The sequence below is a fragment of the Pogona vitticeps genome, chromosome 2 (genome assembly GCF_051106095.1).
Source record: "Pogona vitticeps strain Pit_001003342236 chromosome 2, PviZW2.1, whole genome shotgun sequence".
Lineage (NCBI taxonomy): Eukaryota > Metazoa > Chordata > Lepidosauria > Squamata > Agamidae > Pogona > Pogona vitticeps.
In genome coordinates, this window is record NC_135784.1 from 257,469,266 (window position 1) to 257,490,093 (window position 20,828).

General features: G+C 40.5%; 1 protein-coding gene across 5 annotated transcripts in view; it reads left to right on the plus strand.

The window, feature by feature from the left end:
* Positions 1-20,828, plus strand: part of MCC (MCC regulator of Wnt signaling pathway) — a 320,126-nt gene that overhangs the window by 290,151 nt on the left and 9,147 nt on the right. For all 5 annotated transcript variants that reach the window (XM_020780019.3, XM_072992456.2, XM_020780020.3 and 2 more), the window contains 6 exons: positions 1,439-1,579; positions 3,765-3,865; positions 6,268-6,451; positions 12,755-12,989; positions 13,516-13,722; positions 15,918-16,015. In XM_020780019.3, coding sequence (XP_020635678.3) covers positions 1,439-1,579; positions 3,765-3,865; positions 6,268-6,451; positions 12,755-12,989; positions 13,516-13,722; positions 15,918-16,015 — 966 coding nt within the window. The remainder of the gene's footprint in view (positions 1-1,438; positions 1,580-3,764; positions 3,866-6,267; positions 6,452-12,754; positions 12,990-13,515; positions 13,723-15,917; positions 16,016-20,828) is intronic.

Genomic DNA, 20,828 nt, shown 5'->3' on the forward strand with positions numbered 1-20,828 from the left:
GCACCATTAGCACTAGGTCATAAAATGGAAGCAGGGGAGATGTTGGTGCTGGGATGGTATCAATGGGAGGAAGACCCACCATGCTAGGAAGCAGACAGTCAATGCTGTGCTTTAGGTACCATGTTAACTGAAACCATTTCTCCCAGTCTATCAAGACTGTAAATTAAAGCACATTTCTAGAGTTGTGTGGTACTGAGTGCACTAGAATAGTGAAGGAGTGATCTGAGCCCTTGCTACTGTGGTGCACTCATTGATGTTCTGCCCATAAGATGGCATCTGATTTACTGTCAGTCTTGCTTGATTAAAGGAAATGATTTCATTTAAAAATGGTTCTCAGTGGAGTTGGCCATTACTGCACTTTGAATCAGAGTGTCTGCTGGCTGGCAGCAGCTTAACTACCATATTTTTCCATGTTTAAAATGACACTTTTCCCTAAAATAACTAGATGAAAAACTGAAGGTCATTTTATAAATGCAAGGAGGTGGAGGCAAAGGAGCACTCTTGCACACTCTGGTGCCTCTTGCTGTCTCCACTGCCCTCGCCCTCCAACGCCACTGCTGGGGCTCACCTCCAGCTCGCGTCGTCCTCACCTTGTTCCCTCCACCTTGTCCCTGATCCCTTTCTCCCTTATACAGCCAGGGGACTGCTTTGATCCTTCCCCCCTCCTTTTACTAAGCCCCATGGGACTTAGAAAGCAGAGAGGAAAGCAGCGATCAAAGCCATCCTGCAGCACTTTGATCCCTGCTTTCCTTTTGCTAAGGCTTAGCAAGTGGAGGAGAAAGCAGGGATCAAAGCCCTGCAGGATCACTTTGATCCCTGCTTTCCCCTCCACTTGTTTTTTTATCCTCAGCTTACTTCCATGTATAAGATGACCCTCTATTTTTAGTCTAAAGATTTTAGACAAAAGTATAGTCTTATACGCAGAAAAATACGGTAGCACTGGGCCGGAAATAAGGAGGTAAGTCAACCATGAAGCTCACTGGATAATCTTGGCCAGTGATTATCTCTCAGCCTAACCTGCCTCACAAGGGTCCATTTGAGGATGTAACTGAAAACAGACAGTGTACATTACTTTGTGCTCAGTGGAAGAAAGGCAGAACTTATACAACAAAGAAGTAAAATCATGGTCTGGAGCAGTGGTTCTCAGCCTTGGTAACCCACGTGATCGCAGCTCCCAGAAACTTTCACAACCAGCACTGCTGCAGTGAAGCTGCAGTCTGAGAACAGCTGGATTACCCAAGGTTGGGAACCACTGGTCTAAAATATTATCTGAAATGGACCTATATATTTGAGATTATGATCCAGAAACTATGTAATTGAGAAAAAAATTGGAAGAGGCGGAGGAATATAACACTGTGGCCATGAGAGAATTGTTCAAAGAAGGTAAGAGTGCAGGAGGAACTCTATGAAGTGTTAAAGATGATTTTCTTCTCCACAGCCGCATTGAGCATTTAAAATCTCAAAATGACTTATTGACAATAACTCTGGAAGAGTGCAAGAGCAATGCGGAACGGATGAGCATGCTGGTTGGAAAATATGAATCCAATGCCACAGCCCTCAGGCTTGCGTTACAATACAGGTACGTCCATGAATAATGCAAGAGACAAAATAAACAAGACAGTACATTACCTTGTATTGTTTGTTTTCATGTTTTTAGCTGTACAGAATATACTATTTTTTCACTTTTGTTTTTACTTTTGCCTTGTCCCGATGCAAAATTACTTGTACATCATTTGTACGTTTCTGTGTATTTGCCAAACAAGTTTGCAGATATACTGATTAAGAACATGACTTCTGGTTCTTTGTTATGATCTCTGTGCTTCACACATATAGGTTAGTCCTGCACGTGTGCAGACATATCAGAACCTTCTAGAGCTAAAGTGAAAGTACTTTGGTGGGAGCCCCATCGGTTCCTTTCCATCCCCTGCCTTGTCAGCAGCCTCAGAACAGTTCTTCTCTTTCTACTGACGTTCTTTCACTATCAACTTACTCTTCGACAACCCCCATCCCCTTCATGACTTTGCTTTTGGACTCCCTCTCAATGTTGTGGAGCTCCTGTGGACTTCCATGCGATCTTAGACCTCAGCTTTCTATTCTGACACTGCAGCCTCCTCCTTGTCTCCTGTGGCATCAAGAGCATTTCTTAGAGAGTGTGGCCAGTGCAGCAGTAACATAGTGCATGCTGGCAGCCACTCCAACTTCTTGTTTTTGCCTCAGAGAAGGGCAGTTGTGGAGAAGTCTTTCAAAGCAGCGCTTTGAAACTAGCAGTTACACCTCCAAGCCTCTTCTTAGGAAAAGCTCTACGAAAATCTGGGAATGCTGCTCATCATTAAACCCCAACATCATTGAAACTGTTGGTATTCTCAGAGGTGCTGTCAATCACCCAGTTGTGTGCTCTTTTCCAATGGCCTTGATCCTGTTGGCAACACAGGAATCAACACCAGCTATAACCTACAACAACCTTCCTATGTCTCTGCTATCACCGGACGCTGCTTCTGATTGTACATGTCTTCCACCTTGGGTGATGCTGACAAAGGCTACATTTAATTTTCCTCCTTCTCACACAGTTACCCATCAGTCCCTTATTTTGATGAGTAGGAGACCAAAACCCACTATTCAGCCAATGACATGAAACATACACAGACCAACTACAGCGGAGGGCAGCGTCCCTACCTTTTCCGTTGCACCAACTGACTCTTCTTGGCCTATAATGGGCCCAGGAAGGGCTTTCCTAGTTCAGCCCAAAGACTCTCCAAAGAGGTCATAGCACCATTTGCCCGATGTACAACCTAATATCCTTCTCCTATAACTGGTCTCCATGCCCACTCAATCAGAGCCAGGCCCACCTCTGCAGCCTGGATGCATAGCGTTCTACTGTATGCCATCTGTCAAGGAGACTGTTTTCAGAACCACAGTTTTGTCCTCACCCACCAGCTTGTAAGTCAGCATGCTACTATATGATGCACAAGGCCCATGGCAAAGAAAATGTTGCTTATCTTTGTGTGATCATCTGTGCATTCACACATCCTGCCCTCCTCCCTGCTGCATGCTCACTGGAAGTAACCTGTACATCCTGTTGCCTTCTTTCTGCAGTGGATTTTTGGAGGTGAGGCATTTATTCTACCTGGTAGGAGGGCAGGACTCCCAACCAAAACACAGGCCATTGTGTGATGCCTGAATATACAGCCATGCTGGCAGATAAATTCTAAAACTTGAAGTCCAAAAAAATAACATTCCCAAGTTCTGATCAGTTGCTCCACAATTTTATGCTTCTTATACTCAAAACCTTGAATTTATAACCTAGATCTTTAGTTTTGTAAGTAATTCACATTAAAAGCAAAATACATGGGCACATAAACATACAATTCCAGTGATAACAACACTTAATTTTATGCAGAAAACCTATGGAATCAGAGAAGGAAAGCCAATGAAAAATTGGAGAAGGAAAGCCACTGAAAAATACAGGAAAACAATTCAGATCTTTATAATAAGAAGTTGTTTGTTTGCTAAAATCATATTTAACTGTACATTTTTTTAAAAATCAGGTCATAATTTACATTAAAAAGAATTGATGAATTACTTTTAAAAATATAGTAATTGGCTGGCGTCACTGTGCCAAGACTGCAAGAAGATGCCAGTTTGGGAGGAAGTGACATGAATTCAGACTTTAATTCCCTGTTGCTTTTTTTTTTTTTTTTTTACTGCTATCATGTTGTTGTCTTCCCCTGAGATACGTATATTGACTGAATTCTTTTTCTCTACAGTGAACAGTGCATTGAAGCCTATGAGCTGCTCTTAGCACTGGCAGAAAGCGAACAGTCTCTAATTCTTGGGCAATTCAGAGCTGCAGGAGTTGGGTCCGTAGGTAAGAGTTCCACGAGTCCTTTTCTTTCTACATCCCATTCTGTACTTCACTTGCCTTTCATCACCCTCAAAGGGTAGGTCACAATAATGAATCCCTCCCATGACAGCTCAGCCCAGGAGTAAAATATGTTTTGCTTCAAATCACAACAGCCAAGTGAAATTTTTGACAAATGGATTTTGAACTGGAACCCAAATGAAAACATAGGTAAGCAGTCAGAATAGCCATAGGCTGCAGTTCAGGAAATGTCTTTGAGCAGTAACTGCCTATTGAAGGCAATGATTTAAGCTCTTGGCTCCAGACATATTAACCAATATAGGAATGCTTGACCAAAGCTGGCTGAGACATTTGTAAATGCCATGTATTTCATGTGGTTCCCCCCCTCCCACTCTTAGAGACTCGTAATTCAAAATAATGTTGAAGTGAACTGCATGATTTCAAGTGGCTTTAGCAGAAAATTGATTGATATTTGTGCATGATGAAAAAAGTAGCATTAAAGCTTGGACAGCCAAACACGCTTTAACACTTTTGAGCTCCCTTTTTGGAGACATTCCTCTAAATACGTGTCCTTTTGGGGGGGTTCCTTTTCTGCTTACCAATTTTGCCAAACCCTCTCTCTGAGACCATGTTTCATTCTTGAAAACTTGAAGGGGTGCAATTTTATTTACAACATGCATGTAATACTATAAATTCTCGTCATGTTTGACAATATTTTGGTCTGGTTTCAGCAGAGTACTCATGCTAACAGCAAGATTCTGGTAGCTGTAGTTCAGTGGTTCCCCCAACTTGAGAAACACTGTTGTAGTCCAAAGGGGGGGGGGGGGAGAGAGAGAGAGAGAGAGAGAGAGAGAGAGAGAGAGAGAAGAACTGTGGGAGGAAAGGGAGGAAAAACAACTTTTTCAAGCTCCGGGTTTTAGTGCTGTGATTTGGTACTTTAGAGAACAGCATTCTCCAATTAACAGACTGAGCCTGAGTTTAGATACATTTCTATAAAGATGGGAAATTAGTTCAAGATGATTTTCAGGGTAAAGTTGAGGAAGAAATAGGAAATTTGCAGTCTGAGTGGCAAGAGAAGCGGAGAACAAGCCTTCACCTCAGGATCCCTTAAAGGGATCCCCAGTTGTTGAAGGGAGATATACACATAAGCCCTTTTTCAAAACTGTATCCAGCACAATGCTAAAATCATCCACCAGATTTGTAACAGAAAAAAAAGTAATAAATCACATCAAGCAAATATGGTAGAATACCCTACCGAATACCACATGCGAGCAACCACCAAAGACCAAATGAAGAAGAATAGAGAATGGTGAGGTGAAAACTGGTTGGGATGTCATGGCACAGGAATGATTATATTCTCTTTAGGTTGAGCAGAGAGGAAACTTGCCTCTCAGATCTACCATGGGAGGTCCTCCCATCTAGGTATCTCAGCCACCTCCTGATTGGATGAATGACGAAGACAATGCAGGACCCCATATTCAAACCAGGAGATCTTGTAATGGCTTGCCATCCAGTCACAGCCAGCATGCCATCCTGTCCCTCATTTCGCATTCTCTCACAGCTGGCCTTTTATGGGTTCCCAGACCCAGAATTCACAATAAGAACACACTTTTTTGTTTTACAGTGGACCTTTTCACCTCATCAAAATGACAATGTAACATTTCTAACATCACATACAGCATATACATTTCAGAGGTACCATTTTTAACCAGTTTTCTAGGCTGTAATCTATTTCTTTTAAAATTTTAACTTACAGGTCCAGTTTTCTGACAGTCACTTAGATGTAATGTGAAATCATTATTAAAAGCAACCATTGATTAACCAGAATAGGTAGAATGAAATGGAAAGAAGCAACAGTGATTAAGCAGAGCAGTTCTGATTAGTAGAACTAAAAATTGTTGGTGATTTCAGCCACTGAAATAATTCTGTTCAGAGGACATAGTTTTAAATAACCAACTAACTTTGATCTGCTTCATGATAAATATGAAGAGTCTGCATCCAAAAGATCTTACCTGGGATCATGAGGGTCTGTAAGCGCACACATGCAATTTCTTGTGTATACGATGGAGCTGTGTTTGTTTCTTCAGAAGTCATTTGTTTGTGCTGCTGTGATTATTCCCATTTTTCCCTGTGTTTTGATAATAGGTTGTAAGACTTTTTTTTTAAAAGGGTAGGAAAAGGTCAGAAACCAAGTTCTGAATGGGATTTTGTCTTTGGATCACTGCCTAATTACTTTCATTATAATCTTAATGTATTTAAGCAGACTACTAAGTAGGTGCTAATGTCCTATTGGGAGCACAGATGTCAGTGTAAAAGCCTGTCTGTTCATATTAATGCTTATTGTCCGCACCACTGCTATGCCCCCCTCCAATGATATAGCTCTGATCAGTGCTTTATAAACCAAACAGGGGACCAGCCAGGTGATGAAAACATTACCCAGATGCTCAAAAGAGCTCATGACTGCAGGAAGACTGCTGAGAATGCAGCCAAAGCCCTGTTGATGAAGTTGGATGGAAGCTGCGGAGGAGCCTATGCCGTCACTGGCTGTAGCGTTCAGCCTTGGGAGAGCCTCTCATCCAACAGCCACACCAGGTACCTATGGCTCATGGAGTCTATTACGCCCCAGGCCCTTGAATTCAAAAGGAAACATTTTGTTTTCCATGTATTTATCTATACACCGTTAAATCAGCCTGGGTGTAAGTGTATGTTCATGTGGATGCGTGCCTGCGTGTACTACTGCAGTGCCTCAGGGACTGGATTTTTTTTTTTCAGATTTGCAACAAATTCTGTATAAAAATAATTCTTTATACATTTGTTGTATGTGGGTGATTTTGATGCTTCAGTGCTTATTGTTTGATTTCTCTATCCTTTATTTCTCAATTCCTCCTCTTACTAAAACAAACAGTCGTGCCCAATGAAAAAGGTCTTCACCAATATTATAGGAAAACACCACAGATTTCCAATAAGAAACTTCAGAGTTTTCCTCTGGGGTTAATTGTGTTAATTGTACAAACCTAATTATTCAATGGTAAAAGGAAAGATGCATAGAAAAAACACAAACAAATAAAACAAAACAACCAAATCTAAAACAGAAACTACAGAAAATCTCAATTGGTAGATGAGACATTTAGAAGTCAATCAGTAGATGAGGCCAAAATGTTGAAAAATCACACGGATATTGCTCTTATTTACATAAATATCAGCCACAAAATGTTGCAAATCAAAATGTCAGTGTAGGCAAGTGCTGTTCTGGGCTGAATCATGCCACTGGTGTGAGACAGCAGATTCTTATGCGACCATATTAACTTGCAGCAATTTAAAGTTGAGATATAGACCAGTGGAGGACATGGTGGGTGTGAATAATAGGATTCTGGCTTATTTAGTAATTTTTTTTAACTACTGACGCTTTTGCAAACTTTTTTATTTGAATACTTTCAATAGTCAGTGTTGACTTTGGCTTCTTAAAAGGTGAATACTAGAGCTTTCATTTGACTTAGAATTAGAAATTGTAGATATTATGTACTCACTTAAGCCTCTACATTGGGAATATACTTTTATTATTTAGATAGGCTGGTAATATATATATTACCAGCCTATCTAAATAATAAGAAGTTAATAATAACTTTATATCTCATTTATATGCCACCTCTTTTTAGTGTTCCTAAGCTTCTTAAATGATCTTCCATCTCGATATTGACAAGAAGGCGGCTTATTTAGTTCTAGCGAGGTTACAACATCTTGTGTTCCATGATTGCCTACTAGGAATAAAATATTGGTATTTGAGGAATGAAAGCACTCACAACTTTGCACAGCCATACAGATCTCTTCAATCTGTCAGCCAAACAATAGTCCACTGTAGTGCAACTTAAAATGGTGGGTAGCTCTGCTTTTATAAACTTTGTAAAGGAAAGGCAGGGGGAGGGAAGCCTTTCTCCTTTGCAAGGACTTTTCATGTCACAGTGAATAATTTCCTTTGCCATTTGAAGTCCCTTGAAATGGGAGCTTGTAATGGAAGTGTTGACCCAGACTTAACTTCAGCATTAGGAATGAGTTGCTGATGGTCAGACTGCAGAGCACATTACTGTATTTTAATTGTTGCAAGCTGCCCAGAGACCTTTGGGTAGTGGGGGCAGCATATAAGTTAAATACATAAATTAATAAATAAATTACTGGGAATAAATGCCTAGGCAGCCACCGGACAAGGGGTTAAAAATGGTAAAAGGGAGCAACTGCAGTGAAATGGGAAATTATGAGGGGAAAAAGGCAGCACAGAGACTACAGTACTTTATAAGTGAACTGAATAAAAATAATAGCTAGCATTTCAGTTTGTTCTATTGGCAGCATCCCAGCAGGTCTGCCAATTCCTTTGTGAAACTAGAAATAGATCTGTGGTGTATTATGAAATCATAATTGTTTTAATGGAAAGTGCCGAGCCATGAATCATGCACCTAGAAAACACAATTGACTGCCTTTCAGAGGGTTACGGGGAGAGATGACAGGGAAAGGAGGGAGCGATTATTGTTATGTAATGGGGAGCTCTTGCTAGATACATGAAAACAGCTAGGTGCCGAAAGAAAAACTGTTTTACCATAGCATAAAGTTTCGTGGACTTCATCAGTTGCATCTAGGGGACTCTGCTCTATAGAAGCTTGTGCTGTAAAAGGACAGTTCACTTCTAAGGTGCCACAAAGCACTGAGTTGTTTTTGTTGTAACAGATTGACATGACTGACTACTCTGGAAATCAATTCATATTGATTATCCCAGTGGAAACCTCAGCTTCATATTTGGACGATGAAGGAGAAGAATATCACATAAAAGGAATTTTCTGATGACAGCTAAGTCTGTTGTAGCAAAAAAAACCCCACAGTATTTGAAAGAATGACAAGTTTTATTTGGCAGTCACTTTTGTTGGCTGTAGCCCAGTTATTCGGGAATAAAATTTGGATACTCATGAATTCAGATACAAGATGCAAGTCTGGATGCAGGAATTCAAATGAAAGACTAAAATATAAAAGGAATAAAATATTCTGGGATTCAAATAGAATCTGTAAGCTGAGCATGTAATACTACTAGAATTTACATCCAGTCCTTAGTGCTTGGATCCTGCACATAGTTGCATCATGGTTAAAAACCACCACCACTCATTGTGCACAGGTGGTGCACGGCGACAGAATGGCCTTCTTCCCAGCAAAGTGTTCAGCATTCCAGGACATGGATGGTCCAAGCCTGGACCTTATTCTTAGTGGACTGAGGAGAGAAGCTGTGGGTATTTATAGCTGGTATTTATTGCTCCAACCAGCCACTTGCATGCCCAGGAATCCAACCTTGTGCGTCCACACTTATACCCATAGGAGAGGCTCCTCCTTGTTGTTATGCACTATCAAGTCACTTCTGATTTAAGGCAACTCCGTGAATAACAAAAGTTATTCCACAAAAGGCCTGGTCTTTCGAGATTCCTTGTCCCCACCAAAGGTGGCAAAAGCAAGGGAGTGGTATGCCTGCCCCTGATCCTTGTCCTTTCACGACAGATTCTGAGCTGATTCATTACTGGTGTATACCAGTCTATTTGATAACTGTCAAAGAAAGAGTTAAAACACAGAATTAGAAAATAATCCATTTCGCCAAGCACACATCTTTATAACAAAACTCTGTGTATAGAAGAACATACTGCAGTTTTACCCAAAGGAACAGAAAAGACTGCTCATGACAGGCTTTTTCAAATAAAAATTCATTCAACCCTCTTTCATTTCCCCCTGGATATTGAAGTCGATGTTCTGACATAGGGGTTTCTTGATAGATGCAGAGTGTTCCGTGTTATGAACGTTACTGTTTAACGAAGACATGATATTGCCTTGTAGAATACAGTATAGAAGTAAATTCATAACAGCATTTGGTACAGAATGGGTTAATTGATTGCAGAGTCAAAATGCAGGTACTCTTGAGTCAGAGTGTAATGGAACCTCTTTTTCTAACATTTTATCAAACATCTTCAGAATATTAGCTGTTTTGAGAAAACATTGGACAGGACAGATGTCTGTATCATTTTTAGCTAATAGGTTATGTGCATTAGCTAATGGGCACAGAGCATAGATGTGTAGAAACTGAATCACCCAGTCAAAATCTATGTCACATGTAAGCTTTATTTATTTATGTGCAGCTAATAAATGGGAAACACTGAAATCATTAACTAGTACATCCTTTACACTGTGAGACATCGTTTGATACAGTTTTTGGAGAGGGATTGCTTATGCAGGTATATGAAGGTGCATAGAAAATGGAGCATTATAAGGACATCTACACTCACCCCATGGGAAATACAGTGTCTTCAGTGTTCTTTCATTTGGTTCTGGGAAATGATAGTTTTCTCACAGAATAATGCTGTGTTAGTGTCACAGGTGTTTAGGGCAAAAAGGAAACCAGAATTTTCCACCCTTCATGACAAAAGCTCTGTGTGGTTTCTGGGCGATGCGTTTGCAGCCATGTTGTTTTTCAAAAAATACCCAAGATGTCTCTTAAATGCTCTCGTTATTGGTCTATTCTGGGAAGATACAACCTCTGGAACCCTTCAGTGTAAAGCATCTTCCATGTTTGGGCAACGACAGTTGGGTAGTTCACATGTGATCCTTCATGGAAGGGAGTAGCTTAGGTAAGCCTTTGTATTATAGCCAATTCAGTGTATGTTCCATTTTAGTTGCAGATGGCTGGGGGAAATCTGCAAAATCAACAGGCAGTTCATCGGGTGGTGGTCTGATGCATTTCTTTAGAATGCACAGTAGTTTGAACTTAGCAGTGAAAAGGGCTCAGCCATCCCTATTTAGAGCCAGGGAACCAAGGGTCTGCTTTCTTTGGAGAACAAGCCAGGTTAGGCAAAGAAACGTGGGATGTGTTTTTCTCTCCTCTTATCTCTTCCTCTCACACACACAACAAAAAAGACTAAAAAATATTGCAACCTAGTGCAGAAAGTGATTTATTCCCCTGCTGATAACTGAGATCATCCAGCATTCCAGACAGGCACAGCTAATGGATGACTTAACCCTCACCCAGCAGCTGATTACAGGTCCTCAGGAGACAGCAGGCAGCCTTGTCTCTGTGCAGGGTTATAGAAAATGCAGAGTTGTTTATACACACACACACCTTTTTTTAGTGTTGTTGTAATTATGTTCAGGAGTGGAATGTTAAGGAATGGGGAACAGGATTGCGATTAACCTCTACAAATCTTTCCTGTTTCAATGGTTCTGTTGACAGATAATCAGGAATGAAGTCAGCTCCTATACGCTAAAAATAATGTAATACAGACAACATTTATTTTGTCTTTTTTTAAAACATGTCCCTCCCCATTTATAATGCAGGATCCAATTGTTGTTTATTTATTTATTTATTGGACTTATATACCGCCCCATAGCGCTACAAGCACTCTCCGGGCGGTTTACAATTTTAATTATACAGGCTACACATTGCCCCCCCAGCAAGCTGGGTTGTTCTTGTTCTTCTTCTTCTTGTTCTTCTTGTTCTTGTTCTTCTTGTTCTTGTTCTTCTTCTTCTTCTTCTTCTTCTTCTTCTTCTTCTTCTTCTTCTTCTTCTTCTTCTTCTTCTTCTTAGTTTGAAATTACAGCCTATGAAAAGGAATGTTGCATGAGAACAGGCAGTGAATGTTCCATTAGCTTTTTAGGTTCTGACAATCAGCTGCCAACAGACAAGGTTGTCATGTCCTGTACTACAAAGATTGATTTCTAAGCATAAGCCAAAACCTGAGACATGTGGTTACAGCTGTATTCTCTTGTCTGCAAGCCAGCTCCACCCAATCCCTGTTCTATAGGAAAGATTGTTCAATAGTGATGAAAAAAGAATCCAGCACTTGTGGAAATGCAGTTTAGTCTGATCTTTCCATATTTCAGTACTGTATTCTCCAGTAGCATCAAAAACTGGCTTTAGAGTTGACCACCAGATTAAGTCATAATTGGAAGGGGCTGGCCTACATGTGAAGCAAAGTGATGTCATGGAATCCAGAGATGGTAGACTTTTAACTGGACCACTTCAGAATGCAGACATGGGATTCCATTTTCAAGTAATCTCCATGGTGGCTATTCTTCAGCACCTTACAAGTAGAAAACTAATACATCAGAGAAAGAGGAGCAAATCTAAACAGTTCCCATCTCGGCTAGTTTTCTCTGTGCAGAAGGGTGTGTGAATATAGGTGTGGGTGGATGTTTTATAAGCCGTCTTAAACATGTGACTACCCAGCTGTAATCTGAATTGGTACAGTACATCTTAGCATTTTGTCCTGCTGCATGTAAGGACTTCAAATTTGGATAGGGTGTGTCATAGTTGCTCATTCCTCCCCCTGCAAGTGACATTGGGAAATGCTTTATAGCATGTTAGAGTATTTGTTAATTTAGACTATTGTTGTTAGATGCTGTCAAGTTGCCTCCAAGATATGGTGATCCTATGAAAGAGTGGCCTCCAGAAGGCCCTCTCATTAACAGGCCTGCTCATTCAACTCAGGGCCATAAAATCAATTTTCTCATACTTGCTCTTCCTCTTTTCCTATTGCGTTCAGCTTCTCATAGCATTCTTATGTTTTGCAGTGAGTATTGTCTTCTCACAAAGTGGCCAAAGTACATCAGCCTCTATTTCATCGTTTTGGCTTCTAAAGCCATTTGGCCTAAGTACATTCATTTTACTGGCAGTAGTTATCTTGGGGGGCTTAGATGGGGAGAGGTTTCCCCACCACTTCTTCAGGGCATCCGGTCTTAGAACACTTTTACAGATAATAATTAAGGGATTTTCTTAAATAATCTGCCTTTGTGTTTGAGAAGTCATGTTTTTCTCTGTTTCTTTTAGTTTTTTTACACACCCAGCTAGATGGACCATAATATTTTCCCCTCTCTTCCAAGCACGACTAGTTCAACAGCAAGCAGTTGCGACACAGAGTTCACAAAGGAAGATGAACAGAGGTTAAAGGATTACATTCAGCAACTGAAGAATGATCGGGCAGCTGTTAAACTGACCATGCTGGAGTTAGAGAGCATCCATATTGATCCCCTCAGCTATGATGTCAAGCCTCGCGGAGACAGCCAGAGGCTGGATCTAGAAAATGCTGTGCTCATGCAAGAACTCATGGCAATGAAGGTACTTCATTTAGTTACTTACACACCCAAACATTTGGGGGTTTTAATTTTAAAATGTAACTGTAATGTTTCTGTTTTAAAAGGGGCCTTTGATTTTTAATCAAAAACAGTAACAACAACAGCAATCGGAGTCAAAATAAAAGAAACAATATCTATACTGCACAAGTGATACCACTTTAACTCCTATGGCTCCATCCTCTAAAATCTTGGGATTTCTTTCATTCTTTGCTAGATAGCTCTGACACACTTTCCTGACTGCAGCACTAGAATTTTGTAGCAAAGAATTGTAAACGTCTCATCAGACAACAAAATCCCAGGATTATTCTGTAGGCTACGACTGCAACAGTTGAAGTGGTGTCACACCACAGTAACAGTGTAGATACACGGTTGGAAGCCAAATACCACATTGTGTGAAATTTTTATAGCTGAATATTAAGGAACCAGCATTATTGGCCCCTGCTTCGATGTCCTATCTAGATACACCTGTTTTTGTGAAATAACATGCTCTTCTATGCCTTCTTTGCCAGGAGGAAATGGCGGAACTAAAGGCACAGCTCTACCTGCTGGAGAAAGAGAAGAAAGCCCTAGAACTGAAGTTAAGTAGTCGGGAAGCTCAAGAACAGGCCTATCTGGTCCACATTGAGCACCTGAAGTCTGAGGTGGAAGAACAAAAGGAACAGAGGATGAGATCTCTCAGTTCAGCCAGTAGCAGCAGCAAAGATAAGTCGAATAAGGTGAGGCACCGTCATAGTTTTCTAAGTGACGGCTGAGAGGAGCCTCCTCATTCAGAACCAGCAGCCCTCCAAATGAGAAATACTGGGGGAGGGTGAACTATGGTGGGGAGGGAGGATTGATGCTGCTGTATGCTACTTGTATACATTCCCAGAAACCTCTGGCTGGGTACTGTCGGAAGCAAGGTGCTAGTCCAAATTGACCTTTGGGCTGATACAGCCAGACTCTTTTTACATTCTGTGTCACAGATGCATCAATTTATTCAGTCTCACCAGGTCAACTACTCTTCTTTGCTAACTTTATCCTGAGTTTAATGAAGCTATGGAACATAGACGGAAAGGGAGATTTCATTCACTCATAAATAGTTTCCTCGTTTGTTTCATCAAATATGCAGATGAGAGAGGGTAACTCCAGAACGACCATTCTTTTCCACTTGTTAGGCAGCCCGTATTGAGCGATATGTGGCCATAAAACTGAGAGAAGAATTAGCCTGCAACCACCTTGCCCTTCTTGGAGAAAGCAGGGGAACTTCTTTGGAGGTTCCATGATTCCTGCGGACAGATAGTCCTCTATGTAAAGAATGTCCTGCTGCTGTTTTCTTCTTCTGTTGAAGACAAGCAGCTTTGGAAGCAGTAGAAAGTGAAGCTCATGAGAGGAAGCCACCATTTCATCATCTAGGGAGTGGGAGTTTGCTTGTTTCCCCTGACAAGTTCTTAGAGTGTAAAGCCATTTGAGCCTGCCTTAAGCAACATGAGGTTGGCAGGTAGATGTTCTTGTTGGCATCAGAAGCTGAACAAAATACACACACAAGTCTCCTCTTGTGAGTGTAGCAGCCCTGAGAGGTATCAATGAAGAACAACTTGGAACACCTGTATTCTTAGGATTGGAGTGGCAGCATGAAAAGGTTGGACTGGTCACTGGCTGCCTTTTAATGGTATGGTAATAAGAAATATTAGGGACGTGATGGTGCTGTGGGTTAAACCGCAGAAGCCTCTGTGCTGCAAGGTCAGAAGACCTGCTGTCGTAAGAGCGAATCCATGTGGTGGAGTGAGCTCCTGTCGCTTATCCCAGCTCCTGCCAACCTAGCAGTTCGAAAGCATGCAAATGCGAGTAGATAAATAGGGACCACCCCGGTGGGAAGGTAGCAGCATTCCGTGTCTAGTCGCACTGGCCACGTCATCACGGAAACTGTCTACAGACAAACGATGGCTCTATGGCTTGGAAATGGGGATGAGCACCATGCCCTAGAGTTGGACATGACTAGACTAAATGTCAAGGGGAACCTTTACCTTTAATAAGAAAAAGGATGCTAAATGCTGATAATGCTATTATGTTTTTATAGTTGACTTTGTGTGAGGCAGGAAATCCAGTACTTGGCCAAAAAGAAAAAAACCCACCCCCTGTCTCAGGCAGCTTTTAAAAACATTTGACATCTTAACATTCATAGGCAGCCCACTGTCCAACCAGTGGCCCAACATGTCAGCCAAGAGTTTTACTGGTCAGAGTTCAAGTTAGGCTGGCCATAACACCAGGAAGGAATTTGCCACTGCCCTGAAAGAAATAAAGCTAAACAAGTACTGTGGCTTCATCCTGCTAAGATGAGGTTCTCGATGCTTCCGAGGTTAATGTGGATGAGGTGCGGATACAGTAGAGACAGAAGCGGTCATCTCCATTCACTTCCCTTCCTTTGTGCCAGCCCTTGCCCTTCCGTGCCTCTCAGGCCCCAGATCTCATTTGGTTCTCCTGCTGTTACAGCTGAGGTTTGGACTTGGAGGAAGGAATGGCCTTCGGAACGGCTGCTTTGTGTACTGCTAAGTAGCTGCCCATAGCAAGATGGTGCTGCTTACCCCAAGGGAGCCTGCAAAAAAGCCAAGGCAAAAAAAGGCACTCCCTTCGTTCCAATTCAGAGTTCAGTAATCATTACAACAGGGTGGAATAAGTGGTGAAGTATATGTAAGGGGTGGGAAGAATGACACGGGGAGAGAGTTCGATGAGAGGTATAGAAGGAAGGAAGAAGAGAAAGCTTCGTATTTGTGGGGAGTGTAAGCAGATGTCAAAAAGCATAATGCGTGAATAGTGAGAGAGGGAGTATATGCACAAGAGTGAATGTAAATGGACAGCAGGACAGTACTGCAAATAGTATTTTTTTTTAATCTGAATGTTTTATGATTCCCACTTGTCTTGCTTTATTTTTCAGGAGTGCGCAGATGGCACCTCACCATCATTAACACTATCTGAGCTGAAACCTCACAGTGAAAGTGAACTGACTACAGAACTAGCAAATGCTCTCAGACGGTAAGCAAGGTGCCTCTCTCCATGAGAAGAGAAATGCCAATGAATCTCTGACTTAATTCTGGACTTTTAATTGGTCAGATCATAAGGGCCAAAGTCAAACCATGGAATCAGCAGGACATGAAGTATCAAGTCACATTCATTCAGTGGGATTATGCTGGCTGGGTTTAACAATCATGAGCCCCCAGCTTTTTCAAACATGTGTAGATTTGGAACTTAATTATTGTTTCTAATTCCCATATTGCACATGAAAACCCCGAGGCACAGAATAACTGAGTGAGTTAATGAAAGAGTACCAGGGAGACACAGGGCAAATCTGGGAATAGCATTTCAATTTCATCTCAGTGAGATTAAATCCCCACAGGAATAGACTTGCCTGTTCTACATAATACATGTTTTCAGTACTGAATAAACACTGAATGATAAAATGTTTTAGGAAACTGAAAAGAAATCCAGAAGCTTAAAGATCATGTTGCAGAAGACCTACTAGTTAATAATATTTTTTCTAAAAATGCTTCAGAACCAGACATGAAGACGGCGTTATCATTTGATACCTGCCCATGTGATAAACACTATCAGTTACAAAAACAGATTAACTAATTTAAAACTAACATATTTAAAAATAGCAGGTCTTAACAGCTGTCATCCAAGTTCTTTTAAAGAACTAGAATGTAAAGTGTCAGAGATATTGACTAACATGGATAATTTACCATTAAAATCAGTTGGGTTTGGGCCATTGTCCAATCTAACATCAATTTTTTTTAAAAAAGGAAATTACAGACTTGTCAATCTAACCTTCTTCCCAGGAAGTTTATTAGGAATTATTCTTAAGGTAAGATTAAGATAAGACTCGTTAAACAGTGGATATAGACAGGCATAAGAGAGAAAGAGCCTTTGAAGCACGTTGCTGACCAAAGTGTGAAATCAACATTATTTTAACGTTATTGGTCTGGTAGAAACACATCCATCTTCCTGCCCTGCATTCAACTCCATCTCCAATCAGTGACATTTGACAGAATGCTCCATGAATAGGTGCCTGTGATAGAAATGGCACAAACCAGTGGTCCTCTACCTTTGGCATCTTATGTCTCACCAGTCCCACCATAATCAAAACAATACTCACACACACACACAGACACACACACAGACACACACAGACACACACATACACACACACACTTTCCATGAAGGACAAATTATAAATTTACAGTCATTTTGGTATAAGATTTATTCTTTGAATTAAAATGGTAGTCAAGAGGAAAGAGGATTAGAAGTAATGTTCAAAGTTTCTATCAGCACATTAAAGATGTGTCTGGAAACAGCGCAGCAGCGAGAGGAGATGTTGTAACAGGAAAGTTATGGGATCCCTGTATCCGGCTCTAGTTAACTATCTGGCAGCAGCATTGTAGACCCACTGAAGTTTCTGAACACTTTCCAAAGGCAGGCAGCCCCATGTACAGTGCAGGATGTAACTAAGGCATGTGTCACTGTGGCCTTAATTATTTCAAAAATGTTGATGTCTTTTCATTATCTCTTCAGGATGGACAGACAGTCCTCTTGTTCAATAAACCTTCATTTTTCATCCTTTTTGAATTGTTCCATAGCGATACTGTCAAATTCAAAGGAGAGAGCTTTGTGTGTTTTCTTAATAATATATGCTCATGCAGATTTAAGTAGCAGTCTGGAAAATGTGTGTGCATATGTGTGCATATACACGCGCATGCAGCTTCTGAGAGGAGAAGCAGCCTGTGTAGCCATGGGCAAGCTATACTGTACAGACTCAGAGCAATTCCAGAAGGGGGTTACTAATAAATGACTTCTGAGTACGCTGTACTGGAAGTGTGTGTGTGTACACGCATCCGTGTGCGTGTGCGTGTGCGTGTGTGTGTGTGTGTGTGTGTGTGTGTGTGTGTGTTTGCCAGTAGGTCACCCCGTTCCTCCCCTCTTGAGAGAGAGGTGATTTTTAAGTGTGTATGAAAGTTGACAGATAGTACATTGAATGAGAAATGCATAATAAAACATAAGAATAGCATGGCATGAGTATTCTGTGGTAGAAAATAAATGCCGATGTATATTTCAAACCAAATATTAAATAGTGTATTTTTATACATTAAGATTTCCTGTATAAGAAAAAGAAATCTTGTCTGAAGAACTCTTATGCCCTTTCCTGAAAATAGAGACATTTCTTGGGAAATACGCTGGCTTTTTTGTGCGTGTTTTCTTTGTTACCTACTTGGTGGCCATGAGACTCACTGACTATTTTGCCTTCACCATTTTGCCTCTTGCCTCTTCCTTAATAAATCCTCCAACTGGTCAGGAGCACTTATAGCAGTTACTCCACGGGGGAGGAAATGAGAGAAATGTCCTGTAGGGAACAATCATGCACCAGCCGAGCAGAGGATAAAGATGATCTAATTGAGGGCGGGTTGTGTGTTTTTTGTTTTTGGTGGGAGTGGGTTGTGTCAGATTTCCAGGATTCTATAAAAAATGGATGAGAACAAGAGAAGGATTTAAAATCTCTCTTATTCCTTTGGAGTAAATACATAGTACTAAAAGAAAATGCTCTCTACCCCATTAATCATGACGAACGCAGTAATTTGTGAATCAGAGGCAACCCACACTGGTTTATTTAAAATGCATTTTATGCCACAGTTAATTACTTAGTTTAAAAATATAAAATACAAAGATATTTGGCTCCATTTCCCCAGTTCGAATCTGGAACAGATCACTGCTGACTGCAAACAGTTACACTTAAAGATTGTTTTGGGGTTTGCAAGAACGCATTCAATTTAACTCCCTGTAGACTAGAAGTTTGGATCACTGACATGTCCGTTCTGTTCAGGAAGTACAATCTTGTGACAGCCTCACGAAGGAGACCACAGAGGCATGGAAACATGTCTTTTACCAGACATTGGGGGGGTGGGGGTGGGGGTTGGAAGTGATGCAGTTCAGCTGCCAGTGATTTTTAATCTTGTAGCTAAAGGGTGAAGTCTTGACTCTGAAATTGTTAGTTTTGTTACTTTTGATTTATGTCACTTATTATATAGCATTTTGCTGGTGCCAAAAGCTACATTCATCTTATACAGTTCACCTAATGCAATAGATTGCCATTTTCACCTTGCCAATAATAAATAAATTACAGAGGCTCAATTAAGGCACCCTGCTTACTGTGAACTCACTGATTCACAGTAAATGTTTTCTAGCATCAGTATAGCTTGAATATAGAAAATCAAGGTTCAGATCCCAGTCAGCCAGGGACCTTTCTGAAAAACTTGAAGAACCCATAGGAAAGTGGGTGGAGACAAATAACCATTATAATCTTAGTCTAAAAAATAATAACATCAAGTACTCAAGTACATCAAATACAATTTTAATTGCATTTTAATTGTTTTGTCTTTTTACTCTATTTTAAATGTTGTAAGCTGCCCAGAGACCTTTGGGTAGTGTGGGCGGCATATAAGTTAAATAAATAAATAAATAAATAAATAAATAAATAAATAAATAAATAAATAAATACATGCATGCATGCATGCATACTCCTCAGTCATACTGGTTTCCTGTTAAAATTTATTTTGATTGAACATTGCTTCTAGTTGTCAGAGGATTTAACCGTTTCAATTGGATCTTCTATCTAGATGAAGTGTAGGGGCTCTTGTTTAGAAGAGGCAACAAAACAGAAACAAAAAACTGTCCTCTTCTCTACCATAAACACCCCACCAAATATACATTAAAAACAGGTTGCAAAATTGTCCATTCTGTTGGCACTGCAAGGGTTTGTAAATTGACACCAACATAAACTGTGCATAAGAGAAAATCCATTGCTTCTCCCAAAGCATCGTATTCACAGCTTCTTGCCAGCATTTATTCCACACTTCACTCGTTCCATGACCTAATTACCATGTACATTAGTGGGAACCCTGGGGGGTTCTGGTAGAGTTCAGTGAAAAGTCCTGAGACAGACTGCAACAGAGGCTATACGGGCTGCATCCCATAATGGTGTAGCCATCTGCAGGATTCAGAGAGTCCTGCCTTTCCATTAATCTCAACGTTCCTTGATATCTCCTGAGCCAAAAGACACCTTGGCCCTTTTAAAGATTTGGAATGTGTCATATTTACCTGTGGAAAAATGCTAGTATCCCAGCAAAGGGGTACCAAAAGAAAAACTGCAGAGGATACCTTGTGTGTAATTACAAAATAGCACCTGCAGTTCTCATATTTCTTGATAAGAACTGCAGGTGCTATTTTGTTTAAAGAAACTGTCTTGTGACAAATTAAGGAACTGTTTTCTGATTTGCTGAAATGTTCTGCATATATAACTGGACACAAAATTTGTCATTCTTTGTTTGAAAGATGACTCCTGCCAGAAGAACCCAGAATGTATCAGAGAATAATTTTGAAATTTGGTTTATATCATCAGAATATTTAACAATAGCAGCCTGTGCTCAAGACGGATGATGGAATATGACTTTTCTAAAAAAATTATTCTGCCCAACCCAGTCCATATACTAGTGGTGAAATAAATACTTGTGCCACACTATGTGTATGCTGTTTTCCTGCAGGAGCATCTTCTTGCTGTAGGAAAAATTTGAAGCGATTCTTAAATCAATCAGTGACAAGCTGGCTATGTACATGTTAAGGAACATGTTTCTGAAAGGAAAATGCTTGAAAATTATTTTTTATTAATTGAATGGGAGGTGGTTCCTATAGGAATAATGCAGTATAAAATAACTAGAGCAGGTCTGAAAACCACTGGCCCCTCTGCCCAAATAATTTCTGTTTCTAATAAATATGGGTTATATGTATAGCTTATAAATAT